The following is a 26880-nucleotide window of genomic DNA, read 5'->3' on the forward strand; positions in this document are numbered from 1 at the left end:
CGATAGTCTCTTTGAAGACCTTCTGTAATGCGAGACTTGACCTTGTGGGGTTGTTTTTTGGTTTTGTTTTATTGTTTTGTTTTATTTTCATTCCTTCTGTAGCATGCCCCCTCCCTCCCCTCCCCACTTTTTCCTTTTTTTTTTTCTTTAATCATTTTGGCACCATGCTGTTTACATGCCTGACTCATTTTCCTAGCTTGAATTTTGCTCATTGTTTTGTTTTGCTTATGTGTTGTTTTCCTCCTTTTTCTAGGAATCATATGTTGTCCATCCCCCCCTCAGGCTTGAAAGTCCTCAAAGAGACCCACTATCCCATATCACTGCCCAGAGGGATGATGGGAGATGCAGCCTTGATCATGTGACTTCCAGCATGATCACCTACTGCCTTCTGAGTAGAAGAACTCACTGCAGAGCAGTTTACCTCATTTTACCTTAGTTGCATGTGATGACAGTGTCGAGCTATTACTTACAGAGCTAGAAGCGAACCTTACAAAAAATACACAGGGTAGTGGGTCCTTTTGTGGCTTTCCTAGTGACTCAAATTGATGTCCCCCCCCACCTTTGCACAGGTGCTTTCAGTAGTTTTAAAAGTGTTTTTTAAAAAAACTATATTTTAGCCTTTTAATAAAAATCAATCAATTACTCCTTTGCTATTTCGGTTTTGCAAAAAGACCCACTATCAAGGAATGCTGCATGTGCTATTAAAAAAATGTTCCAAATGTCCATAAATCTGAGACTTGATGTATTTTATTTTTTTTTTCATTTTGTCCAGTGTTACCAACTAAATTGTGTAGTTTGGGTCCCCCCCCCGCCCCGCCCGCGCTGTAGACGTGCAAAGGAATTCAGTATATCTGTTTTTAAAGACGTGTAGAACGACCCCAATTAAACCGAAGGTGTTTTGTGCTTGTTTGTGTGTATCAGATGTATCTTGCCGAGCATGTAACAGTACATCGTTGTACATAAGAAATCCGTTCTTTTCCATGGCAAAAGCTACTACCTTGTACGATGCTCTAATCACACTGCATTGATTGGATTTTGCACGGTGACCCTGTAGCCCCAGGAGAAAGCACCTGTGTTTTAGTTCAGTCTCAGATTTATCTGGTTGAGCTGGTGTTTTCTGTTTTGGGTTTTTAACTTGGCGTGTTTTCAGACCATCAAAGCAGTAGACGAGACACCACTGGGTTGGTTACGACTCACAACACCCACAATCTCTTCTCGGTCTCTGTTACGTGAAGTTTTTATTCCAGTTCCTTTTCACGGAATGACCTATTTCGAACAAGTCATTTTCTTGACAAGAAAGAATGTATAGAAGCCTCCCTGCGATTAATTTCCAATGTTTACATTTTTTAACTAGACCGTGGGATTTCCGCAGCTTAATATGAAATGGAGCTCCTGGTCTGTGTACGTGTCCAGTATGTTGTAGCCGAAGCCATGTGTGTCCTTTTTGAACACTAGTTGGAAGCTCTCAATAAAAATGCCCATTGCTGACAGCCCAGGAGCCCGGGCGGGGGAAGCCTCGAGCACAGTCTCCCAGTTTCCACTAATGCCTTTGTAACCTGCAGTTACCTTCTGTTTTTACATCTCCCTCGGGAGCAGGTGCCTGTGCTGGCAGGTGTGTTGTGAGGCCCTACCCAGTCCCGGGCACGGGGGACAGGGGAGGCTTCTCCTCGTCCCCTCGCCCATCCGGATGCTCGTGGATATGAATGTAAGATATAGAAATATATAAACCTGCGGCTTTAACAACTGTAATACACCCTTTGGAATTAGTGACGTGTATAGATAATTAAATTCTTCATATAAAAGTTAGACGGAAATGTCTCTGTGTTTTGGTGTTGGAACCTGGCCGTGGTGTTGGGGGACCAGGCAGACTAGATGTCAGCGGGGGGCCAGCGGCCTGCGTGTCCCTCAGGACACTCGGGCTTTGAGATACAGACCCCGTTCCGCTCCTCTCCGAGTCTTCTCCGAACGGCCCTCCTTCTCACCTGGCTCCCCAGCCCTCCCCGATCAGGGAGTAGAGGGTTGCCCCTAACAAGACGGGTTTTGAAGACTTGAACGGCCACACAGCGGAGTGGCTAACTGTCTTCTTGGGCTCCTGGCGTGTGTCACTGATCCATTGACAGGCACGTGAGGGGACTCAGGGCACAAAACATTTTTCCGAAAGACGGATCGTAATCTGGGTCAGTTGAACATATCGGAACAGAACGTGTGGGTGGAGGTGGGAACTTTCACACCCTCCAGACCGCGGTTGCCATCCGTTTCTGCCTCGCACACGCCAGTCTGGTCACCTTTGCAGAAATAAACCAGTGTACACGTTGACGAAACTTCTTTGCAACAAAGACCACACGCTCCGCTTACCCTCCTCAGCCGTTCAGTTGAAGAGTGATTTCCTTCATCAGCAAATACTTTGGGCAAGGTGTCCCCTGGGTTCTCATGGAGACAGGGTCCGTGTCTTCTTGGAATTCGTGTTCTAACAAGAAGAGCAAGCAGAAACCAAACTGCCGCAGTCCATGTAGACATATTGGGGGGGCGGGTGTCTGTGTGGTCAGGTGATCCGTGTCAGAGGGTATAAGGCACCCCTGAGCAGGACACCCAGAGCAGATGGGGGGGTGTGTGTGCTGCAGCAGCAGGGAGAAGGGGGCAGAGGACCCTTCCAGGAGGAAGTGATATTTAAGCTGAGACCCAAATCCGTACGGGCCAGATGCAGCTGGGAAGGGAAGTGGCTGTCCTGGGCACAGATGTCAGGACCCGCAAAGGTCAAGAGGTGGGTGGAGGAGTCTCTCCATCTCCAACCTGCCCCCTCCCCCGCCCCCAGCTTGTGGAGCACTCGAGGCAGCGAGCCCCATCTCTTGCCTAGGACCCCTTCACCACATAAGCCAATGTTTGGCCAGCCTTGAGTTTGAGTCCAGCCTTGAGTTTGGCCAGAAGTGACACATTGTCAAGGGGGGGTAATACTCTGCACACCACGTCACTCTGTCCTCAGTACCCTCCGTGCCAATCCTCTGGGCTGCCTGCCCCTCGCAAGCCATTCGGTTTGCATTTGATTGGAAGGCATCCGTCTCACCCAGGTCTCACCCAGCGCATCTCACCCAGGGGGGAGGTTACTGGCTTCTAGCGGATGCAGCCCGGGGATGCTGTTACCTGTGCTGTGATGCACGGGGCCCCGCACCCCCGGCACCAGAGAATTATCTGGCCCCAGATGTCCCCAGTACCCAGGTTGAGAAACCCTGGTCCCACCTATTGGCCCCTGCGGTTAGAGTTCACCTGGTCGGTCAAGGCCCAAACAGGTTCCTTGTTGCTGGCGGCGGAGTTTGTGCCGATAACTACTGTTGAGTAAATGTAATCCTTTATTAAGTTCATGCCCTGAATCTGTAACATAAAAAAAAAAATCCCAGAGTCCTGGTTCTGTATTTTAGACTTGATCTTATTCTTCTTGGCTATTCCCCAAACCGTACAATTTGGTATAAAATACTTTAGTCCTGTTCTTGGAGAATCTGGCTAACAAAAAAGTTGGATAAAAGAGAGGAAAAGCATCTTTAAATGAGCGAAGTCATGCTGGCTATCTCCTTTGGCCCTGGAGTTGAAAGAGGTCAGATTGTTTTTGAATTGTTAAAAATAACTGGTCATTAAATCATTTAATTTCATAATTGGTATGGATTTGTCATGTGAACGGACTTTCAGTACAGTGGCATATGGACAAGAAGAGTACAGATGAAATCACCTTCCTTTCGTGGTTCTGAGTTGCCTTCCTAAGGCCAGCCCCCTCTCCACACTGCAGATCAGGGCCCAGGAATCTCTAGGAACAGAGTGGGGGCCTGTGGGCCAGAGCCCAGACCGCCTCTGCACTGAAGGGTGTCCGGGAGAAGCTGATCTAAGCAAGGATTCATTCCTTTATAAAGTCAAAAAGTATTACACTCCAGTGGGCACTGTTGTCTGCTCCGTTTCTGGAAGGGAATCGGGGAGATCCAGACTCCGATAGCAGATGGTGACCAGGCTCTCTACGCCTTCTTTGAACCCATCTGAAGAAAAAAAAACAAACGGGTAATGCCGGCTTAAGAAAACCCTCTAATTAGACTGAAACATGAAATCGCCAATATTCCAGTTTCTCACCGATAAAACAGCATCCCTGTTGCTTAATATGCTGTACGATCGCCTTGGCATACAGTAGCTTAGGTTCTCAGAAATGCTGTTTGAATGAGCGGGTTGAGCCATGGACGAAGGAGCAGGAAGCCCCGGGGTTCCGTTCGCAGTGTACCACGTCACCCTCAGAGAGGACACCGGGGTGTGTCTGCAGTTCCCTTCCCTTTAGCTGTGAGCTTCCCAGAAGCAACGGTGTCCTGGCGAGGGGGCTGCTCCTGGGGGCTCTTGCTCATCTGGTCTACGAAGGAGGCTAAGGACGGGGGATGCCAGTGTGTGGTGACCTTCGTCCAGGCCAGGTCTACCCCCGAAGTGGGGTGGGCGGAGGCACCCACCCAGATCATGGCTGCAGGCGGGCCTACCCCATCACGGCCCTGCTTCCTGGCCAGTTGAAAATTATTTCTGAGAGTGAATATTCATTTTTTTTTCTTCTAGCAAAATTATAAGTTAATCCTATTCATTCTTCTTAGTTCCAAAAGTACCCAAGAGAATTTTTATGGAAACTACATGGACTGCCAGCAGTCCTAAAATGCACAGGGGGGTGGGGAAAAAAAAGCATCTTCTTCGAAACGTCTGGTATTTTGGATCTGGTGGAATAGGGGACCAATATCAAAATTCATGGTAACTTTCTGTGACTGTTACACACACAGCCAGCCAGAGTTCTCTTGGGCCTTTCTTGAAGCAAACTCCACTCCTGAAAAACCAGATTTCCAGAATGTTTCCTGATGTGTAGCTATTTCATGATCTGTCAGGAGAAAGTTTGATTCTTTAAACATTTCCCCAAGCATTTTTAACCCACTGAGCCACCCAGGCGCCCCTCCCCCAAGCATTTTTAAATGACAGGACTTGATCTACACAAAAAAAGTAAAGGTTTTGTTTGTAAAAAGTGAGAATCAGCTGTAAGACTATCAGGGCAACGTGGGGTTAAGCACACTATGTCCTAGGAACTACCAAGTTCTTGTTCGCATCTGTCCACAGGGGTGTGTGTGTGTGTGTGTGTGTGTGTGCGCACACGTGCACGTGCATGTGCACGCGTGCAGAGATGCTCCCCATGGATTGTTCCATAAAGTCCAGATCTTGGAGAATGGCGGGGACTCGCCGAGGCTCCGGGAACTACAGTGATGTTCTCTAAAGTAGCTCCCAGACTCCCCGGCTTGTACCGCGTGAGAACAACAGCCCCTCAGAGCCAGCCGCCCCCCATGGTCACAGCCGCCACTGTGGAAAGATGGAGAGTAGCTTCCTCTTCCCGTGTGTGGTTCGCTCGCAGCGGGGAGTGGGGGCGGGTGCCAGGTTCCAGCACCTTGTGTCACCTGCTCAGTGCACGGCCTCGTCCACCTTTCTAGTCCTCTCACCCCCACTGCGGGGTCTTCTGAAGACCTGGCTTGCCACAGACACGCTTAGTGCCTCCCCACGAGCGGTGGCCCTAGGGTCTCCACTTCCACTCCCAGCCTCTGCTGGAAAAACGTGGCGCCAGATACACCGACAGCTTATCTACAAGCTCAGTGTGGTATTTCTTAACATTTCCCTTGAGACTTCGGAATATCTTCTTTTTCTTTAGGCGGATAGTCAGGGTGGAGGGCTCGACAGAGCTGTATCCTGGGCTTTTAGAGATGCTAGGAAGGGATCCAGAGCGGTGGTTCAGAGCATGGGTTCAAATCCCAGCTCTTCCCCTTACTGCTGGGGTGATTGTGGGCAAGTTACTTAACCTCTCTGTGCTCCAGGCTCCTCATTTACACATGGAGGGACAATAATGCCACCAAACAGGCAGTAAGCCCCCCTATGCCCACTGCCCAGATAGCAGCCTTCTCATTCTCACTGGAAAGAAAAGGCATTTGCACCTGGTCCCCGAGCACGAAGGAATCCATTTTCCTGGCTTCCTGCTTCCTCACAATAAGCCCAGATGGGAGAGGGTCGTGTGCATTTTTTAAGACTGAGGGTTGTGTGCATTTTGAGACATTACAGAAAATGTGCTTTTGCAGATTAGGGATTTCAGAGAGAAAAGACTGGACGGCTTCCTTAAAACCTTCAGACATCTCATTCACTCGTGCACACTCAAGGCCCTTTTCCGCTACAGCTTTATGAACCCCTTCCTCGCGGTCCCTAAACGCGCTGTGCACACGGCCTTAGCAGCCTTAGCAGCAAATGGGAAGAGCAGCCCCGGTTTCACCCGGCCACCCGGGAGGCCGACGGAGCACATGGAATGTGCGAGGCTTCTGAATGTCATTTCTGTGGGCTGTGTTGGCAGGCCCAGGCAGCACCCCCCGACAAAGCCGACACAGATGACTTGGGTCGCTGGATGCTTGCTTTCTCACCACTGCCTTCCAGGGCCTGTGTTCTCTCGCCAGCAAAGACTGGAACATTCAGCCCCCAAACACACCAGGAGTTCCTTCTTTTTTGTTTTTGTTTTCAAGCAGCCATACAGCTTGGATAAGGGACATGTGTCCCGAGGGGGTGCCACCCCAAAGCGCCCAGCACATTGGAAGACAAGGAGATTAGCTCTCTCCTGCTCCGTCACAGACGCCCTGTGGTGCCTCTCGGGATCCAGAGCTTTCTGTTGGGGACACGCCTGCTCCGTGTGCCAGGCCTCCAGCACGCCTCGAACCCTGTAATCCGCCACAGCAGTGAAGGCGAAGCCAGGACGCCCCTCCCCTCTGGGGGGCGTCACTTCATTCCCAGGCCACTGTGGGGAGATCCCATGCAGCTGAGTCCTCGCCACGACCCTCCACTGTCATGGTCTCCGTCATGGTGGGAACCCTCAGCCCACTCCCTCTGCCAGTCCTCTCCCCCTCTCCCCCCTGCCCCGTCCCTCCCCCCTGCTGCCTCAAGGGCAGGAACAGCATCCGGGAGACCAGGAGGGATCCAGCCCCCCCACCCCCGCACCTCCTGGCGACTCCTTGACGGTCAAGGCCAAGGACCAAGGAGACAGGGGACAGGGCTGTACTCAGGGAACCACAAGCAAATGAGAGACTCCTGCTCTCATGGAGCTTGCAGGAACCCAGCGGCAGACAAATAAGCAGTCACTTTGGCTAGTGCTGGCTGACATGGACCAGAGTGGGTCTGAGGGCCGGGGCAATCGCATATGGGACGGCCCAGGAAGGCCTCTCGAGGGAGGTGAGAGATGGGGATGGGGGTCTGAAAAGGTCAGGGAGAGAAGTGTCTTAAGCCTGAGGAATCGCAAGTGCAAAGGCCCTGAGAACAATAGAGTTCCTCCTGCCCTCCCGTCAGGCCCGCTAGCCTTCTAACCAGCCCCTGGTCCGGGGTCCCTGTCTTCCAGACTCTTCTCCACCCCGTGGGCGAGAGCTATTTTTAATAGAACTGCTATTTTTAATGGAACTGCTCTGCTCACAGTCACCCTGGGGTTCCCAGTCCTTGGTTGCTCGCGCCCCAAATCTTTTTCTTGGGCCGCAAGTCTCTGCCTGATCTGCTCCCTTCTCCATGGCTCAACTTTGAGCGTAGCTGTCATCACTCGCTCTCAGAAGCCTCGCCTGGTCAGTGTCTCCTCTGAGCTGCTCTTGTCCAAACACTTTCCAGATTTCTAGCACCTAAATGGGGGGCAGGGGCAGGGACCGTGGGCCTCCAGCTTGCTGGAGGTGACGCTGATGTTCAACGAGGTGAAGCCTCGGGCTGAGCCCCTTACAGAGCCAGTTGCTAAGCATCCTGATGTGTCTTTCTTTCGGCCACCTTCAAGGAACTGTGATGGCCCCCAACAGCCATCCGACGGGGTTCCAGGTGGTCTTCTTGAGGACTGTCTCCTTGGACTTCCAGACCACTTGATGCAAATGCCCACGTTCATCCCCGGTCCCTGCCTGGGAGATCACAAGTCTCCACCTCCCAGAGCCTCATCTCCCCTCCTCCCCCCAGGGCTCGGGGGCACGTGGGCTCGGGTCCGTGGACCCCCCCCTTTGTTGGGCCCCCACACTGCCTGTCTCTTCTGACCCAACCAACACCTCCCCTCCATCACCGCTGCCTCCTCACCGCCTTGCAGGCTCGTTGGTCACCGTAGAGCCATGGGTGGGCCCCAGCCCGCCACCTCTTCCCCACCTCTGTCCTCCCACTCTGGCCCCCACCCCCACCGCCCAGCCCAGTTCCACCGACTCATCACCACTCTGCGCTTTGCTGAACCGCTGGTTACTCACCACGCGTGAAGCAGAGTGGGTGGGGGTCGATGCCCAGACATACGGATGCTGCCCCCTCCTCCCGCAGGGGACCCTGAGTTCGCCGGGGGCCAGGCTGTGCCCCGTGAAGATCTCCACAGGAACAGCACTGATAAGTAGGGATGGTAGCTCCCCATGTAGGGTCAGTATTTGCGGGACACCCTGTCCCCCCGACAGCTTCCAAACTGGACGGCAGTGTCTGCCGTGCACACATGCATAGGCCTCCCCACCGGGGTGCCGATCCCACGGGGGCTACTCAGGAGCCGTGGCGGACAGGCCCCTGGCCCCGCAGGCTCGCACCTTCCTCCCCAGCTAGGCAGTGAGGAGAGGACCCATCAGCCTTCAGTCCCTGGGCTGCGTGTGGCCTTGAATGCTGCGCCAAGCCAGGCTTGGGAAGGCCACGTGGCTTACGAGATAAATTCCCCGAGAAGACCCAAGGCTGGGCTGTGGGCCTCTCAGTCGTAAGAATTGTCATTCTTCGTTCTTGGAAGCGCCCTAACTATGAATTATTCATGCATGTGTCTGGTTTTCTGTCTCCCCCACTAGAATGGAAGTTCCGTGAAAGCAGGGACCCGAGCTCCTCTGTGCAGTTGCTGACAGTGCGCAGGAAATGTCTCGGGCTCAGGTGGGCTCTTGTGTTCCACGGGGTCGGTTTGCCAACTTAGGAGAGACTGCAGGGGACCGGGCTCTTCTTAGAGCCTCGACAAGAGAGTCCCGTGGGGAGGAGGAGCCCGCCTGTCCGTCTGGACCTCCAGGGCTGGGTCCCGGGACTGGTCAGCCCAGGGTCCTTTGGAGAAGAGACACAGCTGCCTGGACCCCAGCCTGGCTGCTGGCTGCCCCCTGACAGCCCTGGGCCCCAAGGACAGGCACACCCCCACAACCGGGCGTGGTGGGAGTGCACAGGGCGAGGACTGGGGTGGGGTCATCCTCAGGCCCACTCTTCGAGAAGCTGGTGCTTTCCTTGCGTGTCTCCATGTCCCAAGACAGCAGGAGCGCAGGTTGCATTCCTGCCAGCAGAAGTCACCGTGCCTCTCCAGCCTCCACTGTCCTGTCAACACAACAGGGGCACTGAGCAGAGTGACCTTCTAAGCTCTGGCCTGAGCGTGGGGGACCAGGGAGTAGCAGCGTGGCCTTCAGGAACATGGTGTCAGAGGCTGTCCAGGCTCCAGGCCCTGGAAGGGAGGAGAGCTTTCCAGGTCACGGCCATCACTTCCCTTTGGACGAGCAGCTTGAGTGACCCTCCTAGGTCTGGAACCAGTTCAGCCCTTGTGACAACACTCCCGCTACGGGAGCCTGGACAGATCGAGTTTCCAAACGTCGCTCCCTCTCCCCACCAGCTGGCCTGGCTTCTGGGCAGCTGTCCCTCTGAGGCAGTGGTCCTTACTCTCGGCCGCAAGTCGGAGCTATCTGGAACCCTCGCGTGTTAAGGATGCCCAGGCCGCACCCCGGCCAGGCGGATTTGACTGGTCTGGGGTACAGTGGGGACGTTGGGCTTTATAAAAGCCGCTCAGGTGATTCCCACGTGCAGCCGGACTTCTGGCCCTCAGCCCGCACCCCACCTCCGAACAGCGGCCACGATGATGCTTCTGGAACACAGCCCAGGCCTCTCCCCGCTCCGCCACCAACGACCATCTCGCTCTACTGTTCAGACTCCTTGACCCTACCTCCCGACCTGGGCTGACCGCGTCCCCCCCCACGATGGAAATGTTGAAGCCCCTTACCCCCAGCCCCCCAGAATATGACGTATGTGGAGGTGGACCATTTATGAGGTCATTGAGTTCGGGTGAGGCTGTTAGGGTGGGCCCCACGCCAATCTGACTCTGCCCTTGACGAGGAGAGGAGATTTGGACACAGAGTCACCAGGGGACGACTGTGCACTGAGGAAAGGCCATGTGAGGAGACGATGGCCATCTGCCCGCACAGGAGAGAAGCCTCAGAAGAAACCAGCCCCGCGGGCACCTTGATCTTGGACTTCCCGCGTCCGGAGCTATGAGACTCCATTTCTCTCGGCTGAGCCTCCCAGGCCCCAAAACTTGATTACAGCAGCTCTGGCTGACAAATAGGTCACTTTCCCAGCAAGGCAGGAGGCAGAGTGGCCCAGAGCACCGGCTCCTGGGTAGGACTCCCTCTGCCATTGATTCACCGAGGCTTTGGCAAGTTACCTATCTTCTCTGTGCCTCAGTTGCTCTTCTGTTCAATGGGAGACTAAGCAGCGCGCCGCACACGGGATCGTGGGTGAGGGCTCAGTGAGTTCCCGGACGTCCAGTGCCTGGAAGCGCGTGGCTCATGGGAGTTCAGCTTGACTTCTCTTCCTCCCCCGCATCTGCTTCTCCCTCCCCCTCCCCCGGGGCCCCAGGCATCCACTCTTCCCCTGCTCTTCTCTGCCCACTCCCTCTGCTTGGCTGCCTCACCCCTTCTTCCCACCCTGACTGTGCCTGATCGAGCCCGAGTCAAATTCCTCCTCGTCTGGAATGTGCTTCCCGGGCCCTCTCGCCCAGACGACGGCCTCGCGTTCCAATAAAGGTGTGTCTGTGCTTCTGACGCCCCCAAGTGCCTTGTGTACCCAAAGGATTTGTTTGTGGCCACTGCTAAGGATCCCTGAGCTGCTGCGGGGTGGCGGCACGTGGCTCAGTCGGTGGAGGGGTGGAGCGTGTGACTCTTGACCTCGGGGCTGGGAGTTCGAGCCCTCGATGGGGGCGTGGAGATGAACTAAAAGTAAAATCTTCTTAAAACAAACAAACAAACAAAAAAATAACTAAACAAACAAAAGAAAGCAGGAGCTCAGGAAGGAGGGATGATAAAGGTCTGGTGACAGAACCAGGGCCAGGAATGAGCTAAGGAGCCCATATCATAGGGCACCTGACCCCATGCCAGGGATTCCCGCGTCGGCCATAAAGCTATGAGGGTGATGCCTTTTGTTACAAAGTTACCAATATTCTTACATACAGCAAATTAAGACAGAACTGAACCCCGAGAGTTAATTGATTTCTGCAAATTTTCTGTTGTCACGAAACTGCCTGGCAACCCATGAGGACCGGAGCCCCCTTCTTGGGAGAACGCTTTATCTGGAAGCCACGTTGCTATTTTTGAAGCTCTAGGGTTCTACTGAGTGTGGCTGAGTGGAAACCCCCAGAGGGAGCTGGTGGGTTCCCAAAACAGGCCAGACAGGGCGGCCTGGGCTTTGGTGCCCTCAGGGTGCATGCCCCACCCCCCCACAGGTCTCCATGCCCCCCATAGCTTCTCTAGATCCCCAAGAAAATCCAGGCTCAGGGACTTCAACTCTGAAGTCTCCAGGGCTTATAGGGGTGCCCCTGCAAGGAAGCTGTGCAAAAACCAGCGTCTGGATGGGATGCCCGAGCCCCGAGTAGACCGATGCTCCCTGAGGACAAGGATCCTGCTCGCCTCACTCGTCACCAGGTCCCAGGCCCATGCACATGCACATGCACGGCAGGAACGGACAAGTTCGCAGCTGAGAGAATGGGGTTGGGGTGGGGGGCGGTCGGACGTCAGCTGCCGGTGGAGGACGGAGAGCTCTGACCAGAAAGACCTCCTTTATGGCACAGCCGCCGTGGCCTTTCCTATATGACGAGCCACTTGCGTGTGCCGTTCTAGCCCAGAGGTTGAAGGCAGCACAATGAGATTGATTTTCCCAGAAAAAAATGCAGTGTAGGGGCCCCTGGGTGGCTCAGTGGGTTAAGCCTCTGCCTTCGGCTCAGGTCATGATCCCAGGGTCCTGGGATCAAGCTCCACATCGGGCTCTCTGCTTGGCAGAAAGCCTGCTTCTTCCTCTCTCTCTCTGCCTGCCTCTCTGCCTATTTGTGATCTGTCAAATAAATAAATGAAATCTTAAAAAAAAAAAAAAAAATTGCAGTGTAGCCTTGGGGGAGAGGGGGTGTGGGCTCCCTTGGCAGGAGACCCCCGGCCTGTGAGGCTCCACCTCCTACATTCAGGCCAAGCCTGCAGAAGCCTTCGGGAGACATGGGAGCTCCAGCTCGAACGTGTGTTCTGGGGGGCGGGGCCATTTAGCCAGAGGGTTGGGGACGGGATGTCCCCAGAGACATCGGAATAGCCTTTCCTTTAAAGATGAAAAAGCGCTGCCTGAGTTTCCATATTGCCGAGTGGCACCCAGATTTCTGCCGCGGCCCCTCTGGCACTGGGATCGCGGCGATGTGACATCCTTCCCGCCTTCTCCCCTTCCCACTCCCCACCTGTCTCCACCCCCTTTCCTCCTCCTCCCCTTCCCACTTCCCACCTTTTTGAACTTCCACTCCACAGTGTCTCTGCATTTGCCCAGCATGCTGGTCCAACACCCCCAACATCGTGGCCCCATCCTCCCTGATGCGGAACCCTCCCCCCCCCACCCCCCCCCCCCTGCCAGGAGCCTTCCTCCCTGGGGATGAGGAGTGAGGAGCGTCCACTTCTCCGAGTCCTACAGATGCCACCATCCTCCCAGCCTACAGGCCCCGGGTCTGTTGCCTGTTAGTTTCATGTTCATGTCGAGTCTCCATCCGGGCTATGAGATTCCTTGAGGACAAGGACACTATCTTGCTCATTTCTGTGTCTCTTGGACTTCACAGGAACTTACTAAATATTTGTTGACCATCTTATAGTATATCTTGGCCCGTTCATAACAGGACCAAGTCCTGTTTCTTTGCTTTGCTTGGCGGCCAGCTTGCTGTGGGGGCTGGTTTGGTTTTGTAAAATTACGGGCCTTGTTGGGAAAGGAAGTAGAATGGTCGGGAGTGCGGAGAGGGGACCTGAGTACGTCTGTATCCTTTGAACTGTTTACACGAAGCCCGTGTTTATGTATTACTTTTGTAATAAAGCAACTTATTAGACTATGCTGTTCCTAGGAACATTGTCCAATTGAGGGGACAAGATGACCCTTTTGGGTAGCATTTTCCCATATTCTCTCCAGTGCCCCAGACTCCAGTCCTTCCAAAGGGGTATCATGGCTCTCTCCATTTGGTAATTGTGACTAACTACACAAAATTACAAGGGACAGCACAAAGATTAGGGATTTCATGTGGGCTGTAGTTGGGGATCATTTTTCAGTGCGTGGAGTCAGTTGCAGTATTATTTCAGCTGTGAGTGGATTACAGTAAGTTGTAAGAATCCCTTCATCACCCCGAGATGTCCACGCAAAGTTATCTGCTGTACTTTGTCCTCTCATTTTTCGCCGGGAAAGGGAGCCCGTGAACCATGTTTATCCTGGTTCCCAAAGGAGAGAAGGACCACATCCCTCCACCCTTAAAGAAAACTCTTTTATTTGAAATGTCTTTTCCATGTGCCCTGCTCTGAATAATGGAGTTTTTAAACTCATTTGTTTTTCTAAATATCAAATTTTCAAGGAAAGGATATTTTTGAGTTCCAAGTGCCTACTTCAGGTCTGTAATGGTTCTCCTGGTCTGGCAGCCACCAGCAAGAATTTTTAAAAACAGCATCCTATGGGTCGGTTCAGTAGCTAAAAAGACGATTCAAAGCCAACATTGTTGGCTTACAACGCTGAGACGAATCTCCCCGCAAAATCTTGGCTTTTCCTTGCATGCCGGGGCCTGGAGAGGCCACCTGAGCCCTCCTCGTGTCCTCAGGCAGGCTGCTAGGTGGGTGGCGTGGGGTGGAATTCGTTGGAACCAGCAGCCAAGAGTCACACAGCATCTCCAGGCTCCATCAGCTCTGATGCGGGGCTGCTGGGTGGTGACCAGAAGGCCGGAGCTACCCGGAGTAGGAAGCCACGCAGCCTCCTCCCGCCCCCCCAACCTTCCCACGTGCAACATACCTCCAATGCACCCCACACCAGCGCCAGCACCTGGGATTCTTGGACTGATGGCCTCAATAACCCCTAGACCTTTTGCTGTTGCTTTGGCTCTGAGCTTCAAAACCATACCGTGTAGAACTTGGAAGACTCAGAAGAACTCCCGAAACCCAGAGCAAGCCGTTTCTGGTTACGTTTCTTCCCGGATCCTCGTTTTGGATTCCTCCATCCTTCTAAATGCACTGCTGGTCCCTTGGACCATGCTTGCTCCAAGCATAGTCCTGGTCCGGTTGTCAGTTTCCCGTAGTGTCAGTGTTTCTTGGTGTGTGGGGGGTGGGGTGGGGAGGGGTGTCAGTTTTTCACCTCGGGGCAGGCAATTCTCTGTCCTGTATAACGCAGGACACCTACCAGCCCCACCCACTGCCAGCCATCACCTCGGGTCCTTATGATCCCCAAGAATGCATTCTCAGCCTGGGGGTGAACCCATTAGGAGCCTTAACTTGGTGGGAGTCAGTACCACCTGCGGCCTGTAGGGGGCATCAGTACCACTCTCAGCCGCCCCCTGTGAGGAGGAGTACGGGCCCCAGCTGAGGACCCCAAGGTTCTTAGCTGTGTGCTCTGGCCGGCCGGCCTTTCTCCTCTATCATCGTGAGTCCTCAGGTCCTATCTGCTGGCGCCAGGCTCGTGATGGAAGCTCAGGAAATATTTGTGAAACGCATGAATGACATTCCCCGAACAAGCTCCGAGAGGGCCTGTGAACCATGTAGAACTGGGTACGAAATGTGTGTCTGTTGCATGTGTCCTACATGTGGGTTTTCTGGGGTCAGAGTTTATAGCATCCTTGATCTCCTCCAAGGGAAATCGTGACCTCAGGGGACGTTCCGAAGACTGGTCCTACCAAGGTCCGCTGCGAGCCTATTTGCATCCTTGCAATCTCCTTGCACAGTGTTTGTGGGATGAGTCTTAGAACTGCAGCTCTAAACAGTATTCCAGTATCCCTGCAGAAAACAATGTCCGGAAAATTCTAGGGGAGACTCTGCTCCGTGAGCGTTCATCCAAGTCCCTGTCATTCTGCCCGGTGACTAGAGATGGCCTCACCCCTGGCCCTTTGACTCACTAACTGGAAGGTTGGGTGAGCACAGGGAAGGCATGAGATGTTTCTTCCCGAACTGAAGGGTGTTTCCCGGGTGGCTTTCCTCCTGAAAGCTGAAGAAACTGGCGGCATCACGCTATCTCCCAGAAGCTAAATGTCACACGGTGGCCGGGCGGAGGCTGGCTGAAGGGACCAGCATGAGCAATCGGGACCTGCTTCCTTCCCGAGAGTTCGCTGTTCTAATAAAGCACAGCCCATGCCCCACGCCACGAAGAACAGCTGGGCCAGGCTGGGGGCTGAGCAGAGGCTCCGGGTTCCAGGTTCATTTGCAGACCTGCCCGGTGGTTTATGCTCACTCGTGGCCCCGTGGAATGACAGTTTGGCTACGCCGCTGTGGCTTCGGTGAGGTCTTGGATGGATGGGCGGGGAGGGCAGGGATGGCTCATCCCTGCTGCTTTCCCAGCATCCATCTGCCTGCCTGTCCTGGAATCATCCTGTGCCAGGAGGAGAAGCTACAGCATTCTAGAAAGTGCCTTTGGCCGGGGAGGGGACAAGACTGAGCAGTGGAAGCACCCAGACTTGGCGTTAATCTCCGGCACAGTGCAACATTCGCCAAGAAGTCAGTGATATCATTCTTCCCAGAGGGATCATTCTCTTTGCAGAAGCTTCCAGCATATCCACTAGGTCATGAGCCCAACGAAGTACTCAGGGGGAAGACGGAAACTCAGAAATCCCTGACCGCCCAGAGCAAGCTCCTCGTTTTAGTTTGCCTAAAAAAGTCACCTGGAGAGCTTGTTGCATCAGATTCCTTGCCCCCAACTCCGGGTCGTCTATTCCGCAGGGGCCTGGTAATTTGATTTCTTCCAAGTTCCCTGGTGCTGCTGGAGTCTGCTGGTCTGGGGACCCTGAGAAGCACCGGCGGAGGCCGCGCTTTCGCATGGTGCTCCACCGCGCCCCCTTGTGGGGAGATGGTATGAGAACAGCGAGTGAATGGGACACCAAGATCCAGGACACCTGTCGGTCCCTTCGACAAATCTGTTGTTTATTTATGTATTTTTTGTGATTAAATAAAGAACCCCTCATAAAAAGGAGAGGCGCCCCACTGGCCTGGAACAGGGAGGGCCATGCCTGTAGGAGGACACGTGACATGAGGCAGCTTCTGCGGATAACCTGAGACCATTCCATGCAAATAAACCCCGAAATGACCAGCTAGGAGAGCAGAGGCAAGGGCAGGCACCACTTCCTGTGTGTGCCACCTGTGAGGTCACCGGAGCCCCTGCCCTCAGGCACCTGGGGCCACAGATGCTCCAGTCGCCTGCCGCCGGAGGGGTTTCCCTGTCTGTCTGCAGGCTGGATGCTCAGCTCCTAGAGGCGTAAGGCAGCAGCCTGGCTCTGAGCTTATGGGTTGTGGTCTGAATGTGCTCCGCACCTCTCTGCCTGTCCCCACGCCCACCAGGGGCCTCAGCACAGTCCCTTCATCCTCCAAAATCCAACCTCAGGATAACCTAATGCCCTCCTGCGGCTTGGACCCAACAGCAGCCAGCGGTCTGGGGTAGAGCCCAGTTTCTGGTCTCAGAGTGTCAGCTTCGGCTCTTGGCCACCACCCGGCTGAGAGATCTTAGGTCAGTCAACCTATCCAAGCCTCTGTGTCCCTGTGTACAAAATGGGGATGACTCCAGTATCCCTGTGCGTCTTGAGCACAGCTGTCCACGTACAGCGCCTTGGACCATGCCTGGCATGGTGTGAGCCCTGAGGACATACCAGCCAATGGCTGCTCTGGTCTTCTCTGGACCTTATTTTCGTGGTTTGGAGGAAGCACGAGCGTGGCGCCTATATGAGTTTGCTGGGACTGCTGTAACATGGGACCACAAACGGGGTGGCTTACAACAGCGGAGATTTCTTCTCTCACGGTTTTGGAGATAAGTGCAAAATCAAGTGTCGGCAGAGCCGTGTTCCTCTGGAGGATTTAGGGGCAATATCCGCCCCCCCCCATTCGTTTCTCGTAGCTTCTGATGGCTGCTGGCAACCTCGGCATTCCCTGGCTTGTAGCTGCTTCACCCCAATCCTTGCCTGTGTCACCACATGGCCTTCTGTCTGTCTCTGTATGTCTTTTTTTTTTTTTTTTTTTTAAGATTTTATTTCTTTATTTTATTTCTTTCTTTCTTTATTTTTAAAGATCTTATTTATTTATTTGACAGACAGAGATCACAAGTAGACAGAGAGGCAGGCAGAGAGAAAGGGGGGGAAGCAGGCTCCCTGCTGAGAAGAGAGCCCGATGCGGGGCTCGATCCCAGGACTGTGGGACCATGACCCGAGCCAAAGGCAAAGGCCTTAACCCACTGAGCTACCCAGGCGCCCCTCTTTATTTTATTTTAGAGAGAAAGAGAGCAAGCAGGGGGAGAGAGAGAGGGAGAGATAATCTTATGCAGATTCTGCACTGAGCGCGGAGCCCCACGCAGGGCTCAATCTCACCACACTGAGATCACGACCTGGGCTGAAACCAACAGGCAGACGCTTAACCGACTGAGCCACTCAGGCGCCCTGGATACTTCTTATAACGACAGCAGTCCTATTGGATTATTAAGCCCACCCTAACTGAGTATGACTTCATTTTAATTGGATTGTATCTGCAGAAACCCTATTCCCAATAAGGTCAAGTTCACAGGTACCGAGGATTAGAACTTGCATGTGTACTTTCAGGGGACACAGTTCAACCCCTCCCACTGCCCAGCTAGACTGAGACCGCAGGGGCCGGCAGGCATGAAGGCCCGGAGCTCTTCACTGAGAAGCTGTATGCGCCTCCCCACACTTGGACTGAAATGTCCCCACGGTTGTGTTTTCCAGGGTGTTCAGACCTACACCTCTTGGATATGTTGACTCCAACCGAGAGAAAGAGACAAGGATACATCCATGAACTCATTGTCACAGAGGAGAACTATGTCAATGACCTGCAGCTGGTCACGGAGGTAATGGCAGCGGCGGGTGCCGGGGGTGGCGGGGGGCACGGGCACGGAGGGTTGGAGAGGGGAGGGCTCTGTGAAGGAGGAAGACCTCCTGATTCTCAACATGAGACATTTTCTGATGTGTGCGGAGCGTCTGAATGGTAAATCACAAGGAAGATTCATGCCCAAGAGAAGATGGTTGGACTCTCAGCCATGGTCCTCTGAGTCATCCCTGTAGAGGGGCACACGTGGCTGGTGCCCAGGGCTAGTTGAGTCCAAGAGGGAGGAGACACATGGGCAGGGACTGGGAATCTAGACTCGACTCAGAGAAGCGGCGTAGTCAATGCCACTGAGCAGGCCGCACGGTCGCATGGTCTCCCGGTCTCCCGGCCCTCGGGGCTGGCATCTGAAGCTGGACGCCAGTCCGGCCAGTATCACAAGGTATTCCTCGTGGCTCACGTTGTCCCTGAGGAAAGTCTGCGGCTGAGGATGAAGATGCTTCCCTTCCCCCAGCCCCTCCCCGTCCTGGATGACGCCCCGTTTTCTCTCTCCTCCCTGGTAGCTGTCGCAAGGCCTGGGCCACTCAGTCTGGAAGGAAGGGGAAATGCAGAGTTGGGAATCCCTGCTTTTCCAGAAGGCTTTTGTCCATAGTCACGGGAAGCGGCCGTGTTGGCAAACGGGGGTTTGCCAAGCTAGATGTCAGGGTCACTCTCGACAGCTGGAAAAGTGCTGTGATAGGTTTGAAACTCCTGCCCTCCCCCCTCCCCAGCACCGACCAGCTGTGCAGTCATCTCCTTGGAGATTTATGCCTGGGAAAGTCACTGCCCAGCTGCCCCGTGTTGAATGAGTACAGAAGGCAGGCCTGCGAGGCCGCCGCTCACACCCAGGAAGTGCTGGTGCCCACTCAGATAAGGCGCCTGTCCCTCAAGACCCTTGAGCATCCTAAATACACGATCTCGGATGTCTAGGATACGAGTGTCGCCCTTCAATGCAGTACTCCCATGCAATGGTCTGGCATATGCCAGGTTCAAGGTCAACTGAAGGACGCATGAAGAATAGGGCTCCCAGGGAGCGGCCTGAGACTGGCCGCGTTTATGCCAACCAGAGGCTGTCCTATCTCCAACCTTCAGGAGCTCACCCTGGCTCCAGTGGTAGATAATGACCTCTTGGGAGGTGGGGGCTCCCCACGGGGCGGGGTGGGGGGTGCTGGGTGAAGAGCTGTGATTTACCCCGAGTCGCCCAACCCCACAGGGCTTGGAGTCAGGACAGGCCCCTTTCTCCCCCGAAGCCGGTCCCTATCCCAGCCCAGCCCAGGCTAGAAGCCCCCAGCCAGGCTCCCGCTGGAGGCCCCGCTGCCCGGCGGCTGCTGCGGAGCGGAGCTGGGCGCCTGGTGTGCGAGATGTACGCTAACCGTTTGCTCTCTGACCCGCTTCGTTTTCCGCACCCGCAGATCTTTCAGAAACCCCTGATGGAGTCTGAGCTGCTGACAGAGAAAGAGGGTGCTATGGTTTTTGTTAACTGGAAGGAGCTGATTATGTGTAATATCAAACTACTGAAGTAAGCCTCCCCCTAACCCCGGCCTTGCTTTGCAACCCTCTGACCCCCCCGGCTCTCACACACTAGCACCTCCGTGTGGCTTCGTCCGCGTGGCCCCGTGCATGCTGCCCCGTGTGTTTCCTGCCTCTTCCGCTCATTTCCGCTCATTTCCGCTCACAAGCATCGTGGCTCCTTGTGGCCCCGATGCTTTCTGGGGATCCCCCCCACCCCGATCTGTCATTGCAGAGTCCATCGCCACGTTCCTGCTTTCGCTGCGGGTCTAGAGTCTCCAGAGCGCATGGGGCCCCCCCTCCGGGTCCTGGTTCCCTCCCTCCCCAGGGTCTGGGCCAGCTCCCCACGGGCACCCCGCAGACTGCAGGTCCCTGGGGCGCGTGTTGTTCTCTTGGGATGTTCTCAGCTCTGTGGATGGAAAGCGGTTGGAGCATTTGCTGCCCACGGTCAGCGTTTTGTCAGGTGCACGCTCCCAGGAGCCGGCTTGGAGCCCTTGGTGTTTTATTCCCATTTCTGTTTCCAAAGGCGGCTGTAGGGCTGGGAGGCAGGAGACCTGGGTTCAGAGCCCAGCTCCCTGCCCTGCCTCTTTGAGCCTCCGTGTCCCCAGCTGTCAAGTGAGGCGATGGGATTATGTCATCACAAAGGCCCCCTCCAGCTCTAAAAAGAGCCCCCCAGATCTGGGCCCAGCAGCCATCCACGCTTTGAAACACAACTTGCTAAGATGGTGGACTAGGTCTGCGCTGGTCCGGCGGGGAGGACGGGCCCCCCTCTGCCGGGCCAAGAGAGCAGGGGAGCCCCAGGGAGCTGGCGTCCCTCCCTGAGCTCTACTCTCCTGTAGCGAGGAAGGGCGGATTTCCTAAGTGTGAGCCCTGGTTGTTAGAAAGTCATTTCAGGTTTCCTCTCTCCTGAGTGTGTGTTCGGGCACGGCTAGGGGATGGAGAGAGAGGTAGAGGCAAGGTAAAAATAGGACGTCTGCTTTCTCTGGGTTCTGGAAAGCAAATACTCAGAGATGATGACCGGGGGTGCTTTGAGAAAGTATTTCCATCCTTTGTCCTCGAGCACCATGCTGTGGAAACTTCTGGACCTAACTGTGGGACAGATGGTTGGGCTCACGCCTTGCGCTTTGCCCTGCTGGCTGTGTCTTTGGGCGAGTGACTTATGTTCCCCAGGCCTTGGTGTCCTCGTCTGTAAAATGGGGATGATAACTGTACCTCCTGCATAGGGTGACTATTGGGGCATCTTTAGATGACACGCACCTGGCCTCTGTAAGTGCTGGCTTCAGCCCCCTGGCCTGGGAGAAGGCCTGTCGCATCACCTGGGGCAAAGGGGTCTGGTTAAGGCCCGAACCTCTGCATGCTGAACCTGAAGGGTTCCAGCACCTTCTAACTTGTTCTGGATGGTATCCGTGGGCAGATGAACTCTCGGACCCCTTGTTTCGGGACCTGTAAAGTCGCAGTCTGGTGTTAGCCTTCTGGAGCACGCAGTGTCATTCTGAGAAACTAGGAGGCCAGCCGCGGTCCTGGAGTGCTGTCGGTCACGTCAACCCTACTGGGACAGCCGCCTTCCAGCGTGGTGTCCCTGTGCTCCGGCCCCGTCCTCTGATGACCTGATCAGTTCGTTTGGGTGAACTGTCTAATGTCTGGATATTCTAGATAAAATATTTAACAGGGGCCTCCTGGAGACCTGATTTCTTTTTTTTTTTCTCTTCTCTATATGTTATTATGAAGATTTTTAAACATACAGAAAAATGAAAAGGGTTATAGGGTGAGGACCTATATTGTAGACCAGTCAGGGGACATTTTGCTACACTCCTTTGTTGCATAAACTTAACTTCCTCATGCAAAGGAATCACCCCAACGACAGGGAGATTTTAGGGCGCCTTGCAGAGTGAGAGAGGAATTTCTGTTGGAGAAACAGGACTTACGGCAGGACTCCCTGGAAAGTCACCGGTGAGCGGCCGCCTGTCTGTCACTCCTGATCCAAGGGCCAGTGACTCCTTGTACTTGGGGTGGGAGTGGGGAGAATATGGGACTTAGGAAGCAGAAAAAGAAGACGTAAATAAAACGAAGGCGAGCTAACGGGGCGTAGGGACTTCCTGCTATGGTTGGGGGTTAGAACGGATGATTCGCTCTTACTGGTGAGTGGAGAGCTGTGAAATTTGCTTTTGAGAAGCGGAATAGGGCAGAAAGACCTAGAGCCTTTCCACACTAAGAGTGGGTGCGGGACCCTCAGCGTAGCTGAAGGGACACAGATGAGACGTAGGCCGTGCAAATCCAGGTGCTGGAACTGGTTTTCGTGTTTAATCAACATCCTTTCCTGCCTCCTTACCTGGAGGAAAACGAAGGGGCTTCTCAACAGAAAAAAAAAAAAGTTCTTCTTAAAGTATTCGACCTCTTTTTAACTTAATTAAGATAGACATAATTTCATTTTGAGCAGAAAACAAAAATAAAGAGTAACAAACCTATCTCAGGGGTAGAGACAGGGTGGGGAGACAGGAAGGAACTTTGGGCCGGGGGAAGGGGAGGGGAGGGGTGCGGGGAAGGGGCAGGAGGCAAAGGCCGGGCAGATGCCAGGAGTGGTGCCAGAGAGAGGAGCCGAGGGCCGTGGGACAGAGGGAAGTCGAGATGGCAGGAGTGGGTTCTGGAGGAAGGACAGGGCCTGCGGGAAGCATCTCGAGCACAGAGGCCGGTCTCGGCCTGGGCCTGTTGTCCCAGGCTCAGGGCTTATAGACTTCAAGCTACTGGGTCACACTGCCTGGGTTTGAGAACAGCCTCTGTCAGTTTCAGCTGTGTGGGTTTGGGCAAGTGTCTCAGTTTCCACGTGCCTCCGGTGTGCCGACAGCCAGGAGGGAGAATAAGCAATGTATGCAGGAAAAGGGTTGGACACTATAGGATGTATTAATGCCTGCCAGGTCTGGCCGGATGGGCTTCAGGGGGCCGGGAGCACTCATTCATCCTGTAGACAACTGAGCACTCTTTGAAATGTTCATTAGCTGATTGATTACCATGGCAGTCCAAGGCCTTGGCCCAGTAAACCTTCAAATGAGATTATGAACCAGCTCACCGAAGGCCAGAGCTGCTGTGACTGAGTCACGTGACCCCTGAGCTTGGTGACATCTTCCTTCAAACCCATTTGGACCCAGTCCTCGTAAGTCCTGTCTGTTCAGAACATCCCAGAAGGGGACCCACCACAGAACCTGACAGGTGCCTGGTCCATAGCCGGGGCCTGACCATAGGCCTGTCCCCTGGCTGGACAGGTTGAGTGTGTTCTGGATGAGTTCTTCCAGAACTCAGGTACTGGTTTAGCCTCTTCAAGACAATGGCCATCTGTGTGTGCTCTTTCTTCTTTTCCTTGTGTCCTCCATGATTTTTGAAAAGTGTGTGTGTAGAGTGGGTGGTAATTTTATTCCCTTAGAGAAAGATTGTTTTGTTCCTCCTCATATGAAAATGATAGAAAGATGGAATTTCTTCTTGTTTCCATCCATAGCAAGTTTATAACACGGTTATGCAGGGCTCTGTTCCCCCAAAATTGGGGGTGACATCACCCTTGAGCAAATTTCTCCATGTTGGGAGATATTCCATGCCAACCTCCCCATTGAGTGGTGACTGGCCATCCTGAGGGCATCCTGCTGCCACCCCTCACACCAAGCAGCCGGTGCTAACCAGCACCTCTCCCCACAAGGGTATCTGCTTGAGGTGGAATTACTAATTGTTCAGACCACATAACTTACTGTCCCTCAAATTTCTCTCCTTGACTTGTTTGCCCAGCCCAGGGATTTTTCCTTTAACCAAAAATGTAGGAGAAAGAAGGTAAAGTGGTCTGAAGTTTCCAAAGCCTAATGCTAATATTGCAGAACTTCCTTGGAATTCTTATAGAACCATACCCTTGCCTCAGGGCTTCTCCAACATGGCCGTGAAAGCAGCCAAAGGAATTTATAGTAACAATCTCCCAACCTTATGTTAAAACCGTATATCATACCATTCTGCTCCATCTGCCCATCCACCCATCCACCCATCCGTCCATCTATCCACCACCCATCCATCCATCTGTCCGTCCATCCATCCATCCATCTATCCATCCATCCACCCATCCACCCACCCATCCCACAACCAGTCCATCCATCCACCCATCCATCCACCCACCCATCCATCCGTCCATCTTTCCATCCATCCATCCATCCACCTGTCCATCCATCTGTCTGTCCATCCACCCATCCATCCATCTGTCCGTCCATCCATCCATCCATCCATCCATTCATCCATCCATCCAGCTATCCATCCACCCATCCGTCCAACCACCCATCCATCCGTCCACCCATCCATCCATCCATCCACCCGTCCATCCAACCACCTATCCAATAATCTATCCATCTATCCATTGTCCATCCACCCACCCACCTACCCTCCCAACCATCTATCCATCCACTCACCCATCCATCCACCCATCCATCCATCTATCCATCCATCCATCCATCCATTCATCCATCCATCCATCCATCTATCCATCCACCCATCCGTCCATCCACCCATCCATCCATCCATTCATCCATCCATCCATCTATCCATCCACCCATCCGTCCATCCACCCATCCATCCGTCCACCCATCCATCCATCCATCCATCCACCCATCCATCCATCCAACCACCTATCCAACAATCTATCCATCTATCCATCGTCCATCCACCCACCCACCCACCCGCCCAACCATCTATCCATCCACTCACCCATCCATCCATCCATCCATCCATCCATCTACCATCCCTAGAGGAGGCCTCCTGTGTTGTGGTCCTGCCCGCAGACCACATTGTTCTCCAAGCAGTGTAGAAGCTCAGTGATGTGCCCTGCTAGAGGCCAGTGTCAGGAGTTTATATACGGGAGTGGGAGGGTGAGATGCACAGTCCTGGATCTCACAGCCCTCCATGCTCAGACTGCAGCTGCATCCTGGAACAAACTCTTCTCAGTACCTTCAGTGTCTTCTTAGCTTCCAGGAGATGAACTGGGTTTATTGGTCCATTATCATATAAATAGGCTTCTCTCTTTAGAACTCTGTAATCCAGTCAAGTTCAAATTAGCCACAGCAAGGAAGCAGCGAATGGCACAGATAGTGCAAACAACCATTTATACCTGGCTTTGGTGAACAGAATGGGATTACTTTTCTGTGGCGGTTGACTTACCATCTTAATTATGTTCTGTTTAGTCTGAAAATGAGCCTCCACGTCCACTGGTAGCGGTAGCTTCCCTTGGGTGGCGTTGGCCCGCAACAGACTCGGTGCTGGGGCTGTACGAGCCTGGGACTTACACCACAGATAATCCATAAAGTGAGACATGGATACAGGGATCCGGTCTGAGCTGCAAAATAAATGATATTTATTTCTAAAATAAATAATTCCTATTTAAATATTTAAATAATTTATTTAAATAAATAAATAATTCCCATTTCTCCATAAGAAAGAAAGAATTATTTTTCATGCTGACTTCATTCAGCAAACCTGTGTTTGAGAAGTTGTCATTCCCAAGAACCCGCAAACAGCCATCATGCTGAAGGAAAATGCCCCCGGTGATACCTCGCTGGAGCACCAGATGTATTTCTTTTCTGTTCCTTGTCTCCCCCAGTAGATCCTGTAGCGGCCCTGGGTTTGTGTCCCTCACACACATTCTGTGTCTGTACAACCTAGAAGTGTGCCCCGTCACTGCCAGCTAGCGTGAAGGCGGCAGGGGGCTCACCTCCCGTGTCCCCTGTGCAGAGCGCTGAGGGTCCGCAAGAAGATGTCAGGGGAGAAGATGCCCGTGAAGATGATCGGCGACATCCTGACCGCCCAGCTGCCGCACATGCAGCCTTACATCCGGTTCTGCAGCTGTCAGCTCAACGGGGCTGCCCTGATCCAGCAGAAGACGGACGAGGCCCCAGACTTCAAGGAGTTTGTCAAAGTAAGGAGTCCGGGCTCAGCCACGCCCTTGCCGCCCGCCAGGGGCTGACATAGGGCAGCTGGATGTGTGACCAGCGAATCCAAGCCTGCAAGCCTATTCCTGCTAAAAACAGCCCACGGGACTGAGGTCGTGGCCGAGCACTAGGGGCCCGCCACGAGCTGGCCGGTGGGGCTTTGACCAAAGGGCAGGGCTTGGAGAGGAGGGGCCAGCCTGCACCCGGACACTCGGGTCTGTGGTCCGGGTGTTAGTGGGGTTATTTGGACGCAGGTTTAAACTTTCCATCTCATATGTCAGGCCCAGTGGGTCTGGTGGATCTCGGGTGCCCCCTTTCCATTTGGTCTGAGCGTGCCCCCATTCTTGGCTGCAGAGGGAGTGGCCAGGAATCCCGAGGGACCCTTTTTTCCTTTCCCAGTTGGTTCTTGCTGTTGGCCTCGAGCTCTAGGAAGTGTGTGGCATGAGTGTGGGATGCCAAGACCTCTGCCTCAAGGGGATCACAGCGGTCTCAAGAGCCGTGTGTCCCTCAAGGGACATCTGGGGATGTGGGCACCATGCTGCTGGAGGCCCCAAGCCCTTGGACTTGGCCTTGGCCAGGGCGAGTCCGTGAGGGCCCCACTGGTCCACTCAAACAGCCTCTGTGTCTCCCAGAGAAAAAGACACAGGAACAGAATCAAATAATTTCTGCTCAGCATCCGCTACATTTTGGTGACTAGACCAACACTAACGGCAGGCTTCTCTTTGTACCTCGTGCATCTGGGAGCAGGCCATTCCCTCCTCCCCAATAATCACGTGTTAGAATCATCATTGTGACATCTCGCCTTGACCGCAGCATCCCACAGGCTTGTTCTTTCCTTTTCTCCTGGTGTTTCTCAACACTAAATGCTTTGATTTGCTAGCCAAGGAATGGGGGCATTCTAAAGTCATTTGAAGGGGAGAAATACTGGTAAGAAGTAGGCCCAGGGTGGTCTAGAGACTGCAGAGCAGATGCTGGGCTACCTGGGTTTTCAGCCAAGGGCTGGTGCTCCCTGAGGCACAAGGCAGGATGAATTCATCCCTGGATGCACTTGAACTGGAGGGAAATGCTGACACCAACCAGGGCAGGGGGCTTGTTTCCTCTCCCTCATCACCTCTACCCGCCTCATCCCTATGGGGTGGGGTGGGGGCATTTGACATGCCTTTGCCGTATATGAGGTGTCCCTGGAATGATGCTGTCCACGCTGGAGCAAGTTCGAGCACTGACATGTCCTGGGACCTGGGGCCTTGGTCATGGCAGCTTCCCGTTTCTAAGGCATTAAACCTGGACAGCGCCTTTGAGAGCTGGGTCACCAC

The 26880-nt window shown here is 53.9% G+C and overlaps 1 protein-coding gene across 5 annotated transcripts in view; it reads left to right on the forward strand.

The window, feature by feature from the left end:
* Positions 1–26880, forward strand: part of ITSN1 (intersectin 1) — a 221217-nt gene that overhangs the window by 169477 nt on the left and 24860 nt on the right. For 3 of the 5 annotated variants that reach the window (XM_059164652.1, XM_059164654.1, XM_059164653.1), the window contains 3 exons: positions 17981–18102; positions 19529–19635; positions 25371–25554. In XM_059164652.1, coding sequence (XP_059020635.1) covers positions 17981–18102; positions 19529–19635; positions 25371–25554 — 413 coding nt within the window. Of the gene's footprint in view, positions 1–253; positions 1807–17980; positions 18103–19528; positions 19636–25370; positions 25555–26880 lie in introns of those variants that run through there. The other 2 variants (XR_009351206.1, XM_059164655.1) reach the window with 2 other exon arrangements.

This window comes from Mustela lutreola, chromosome 2 (genome assembly GCF_030435805.1).
Source record: "Mustela lutreola isolate mMusLut2 chromosome 2, mMusLut2.pri, whole genome shotgun sequence".
Lineage (NCBI taxonomy): Eukaryota > Metazoa > Chordata > Mammalia > Carnivora > Mustelidae > Mustela > Mustela lutreola.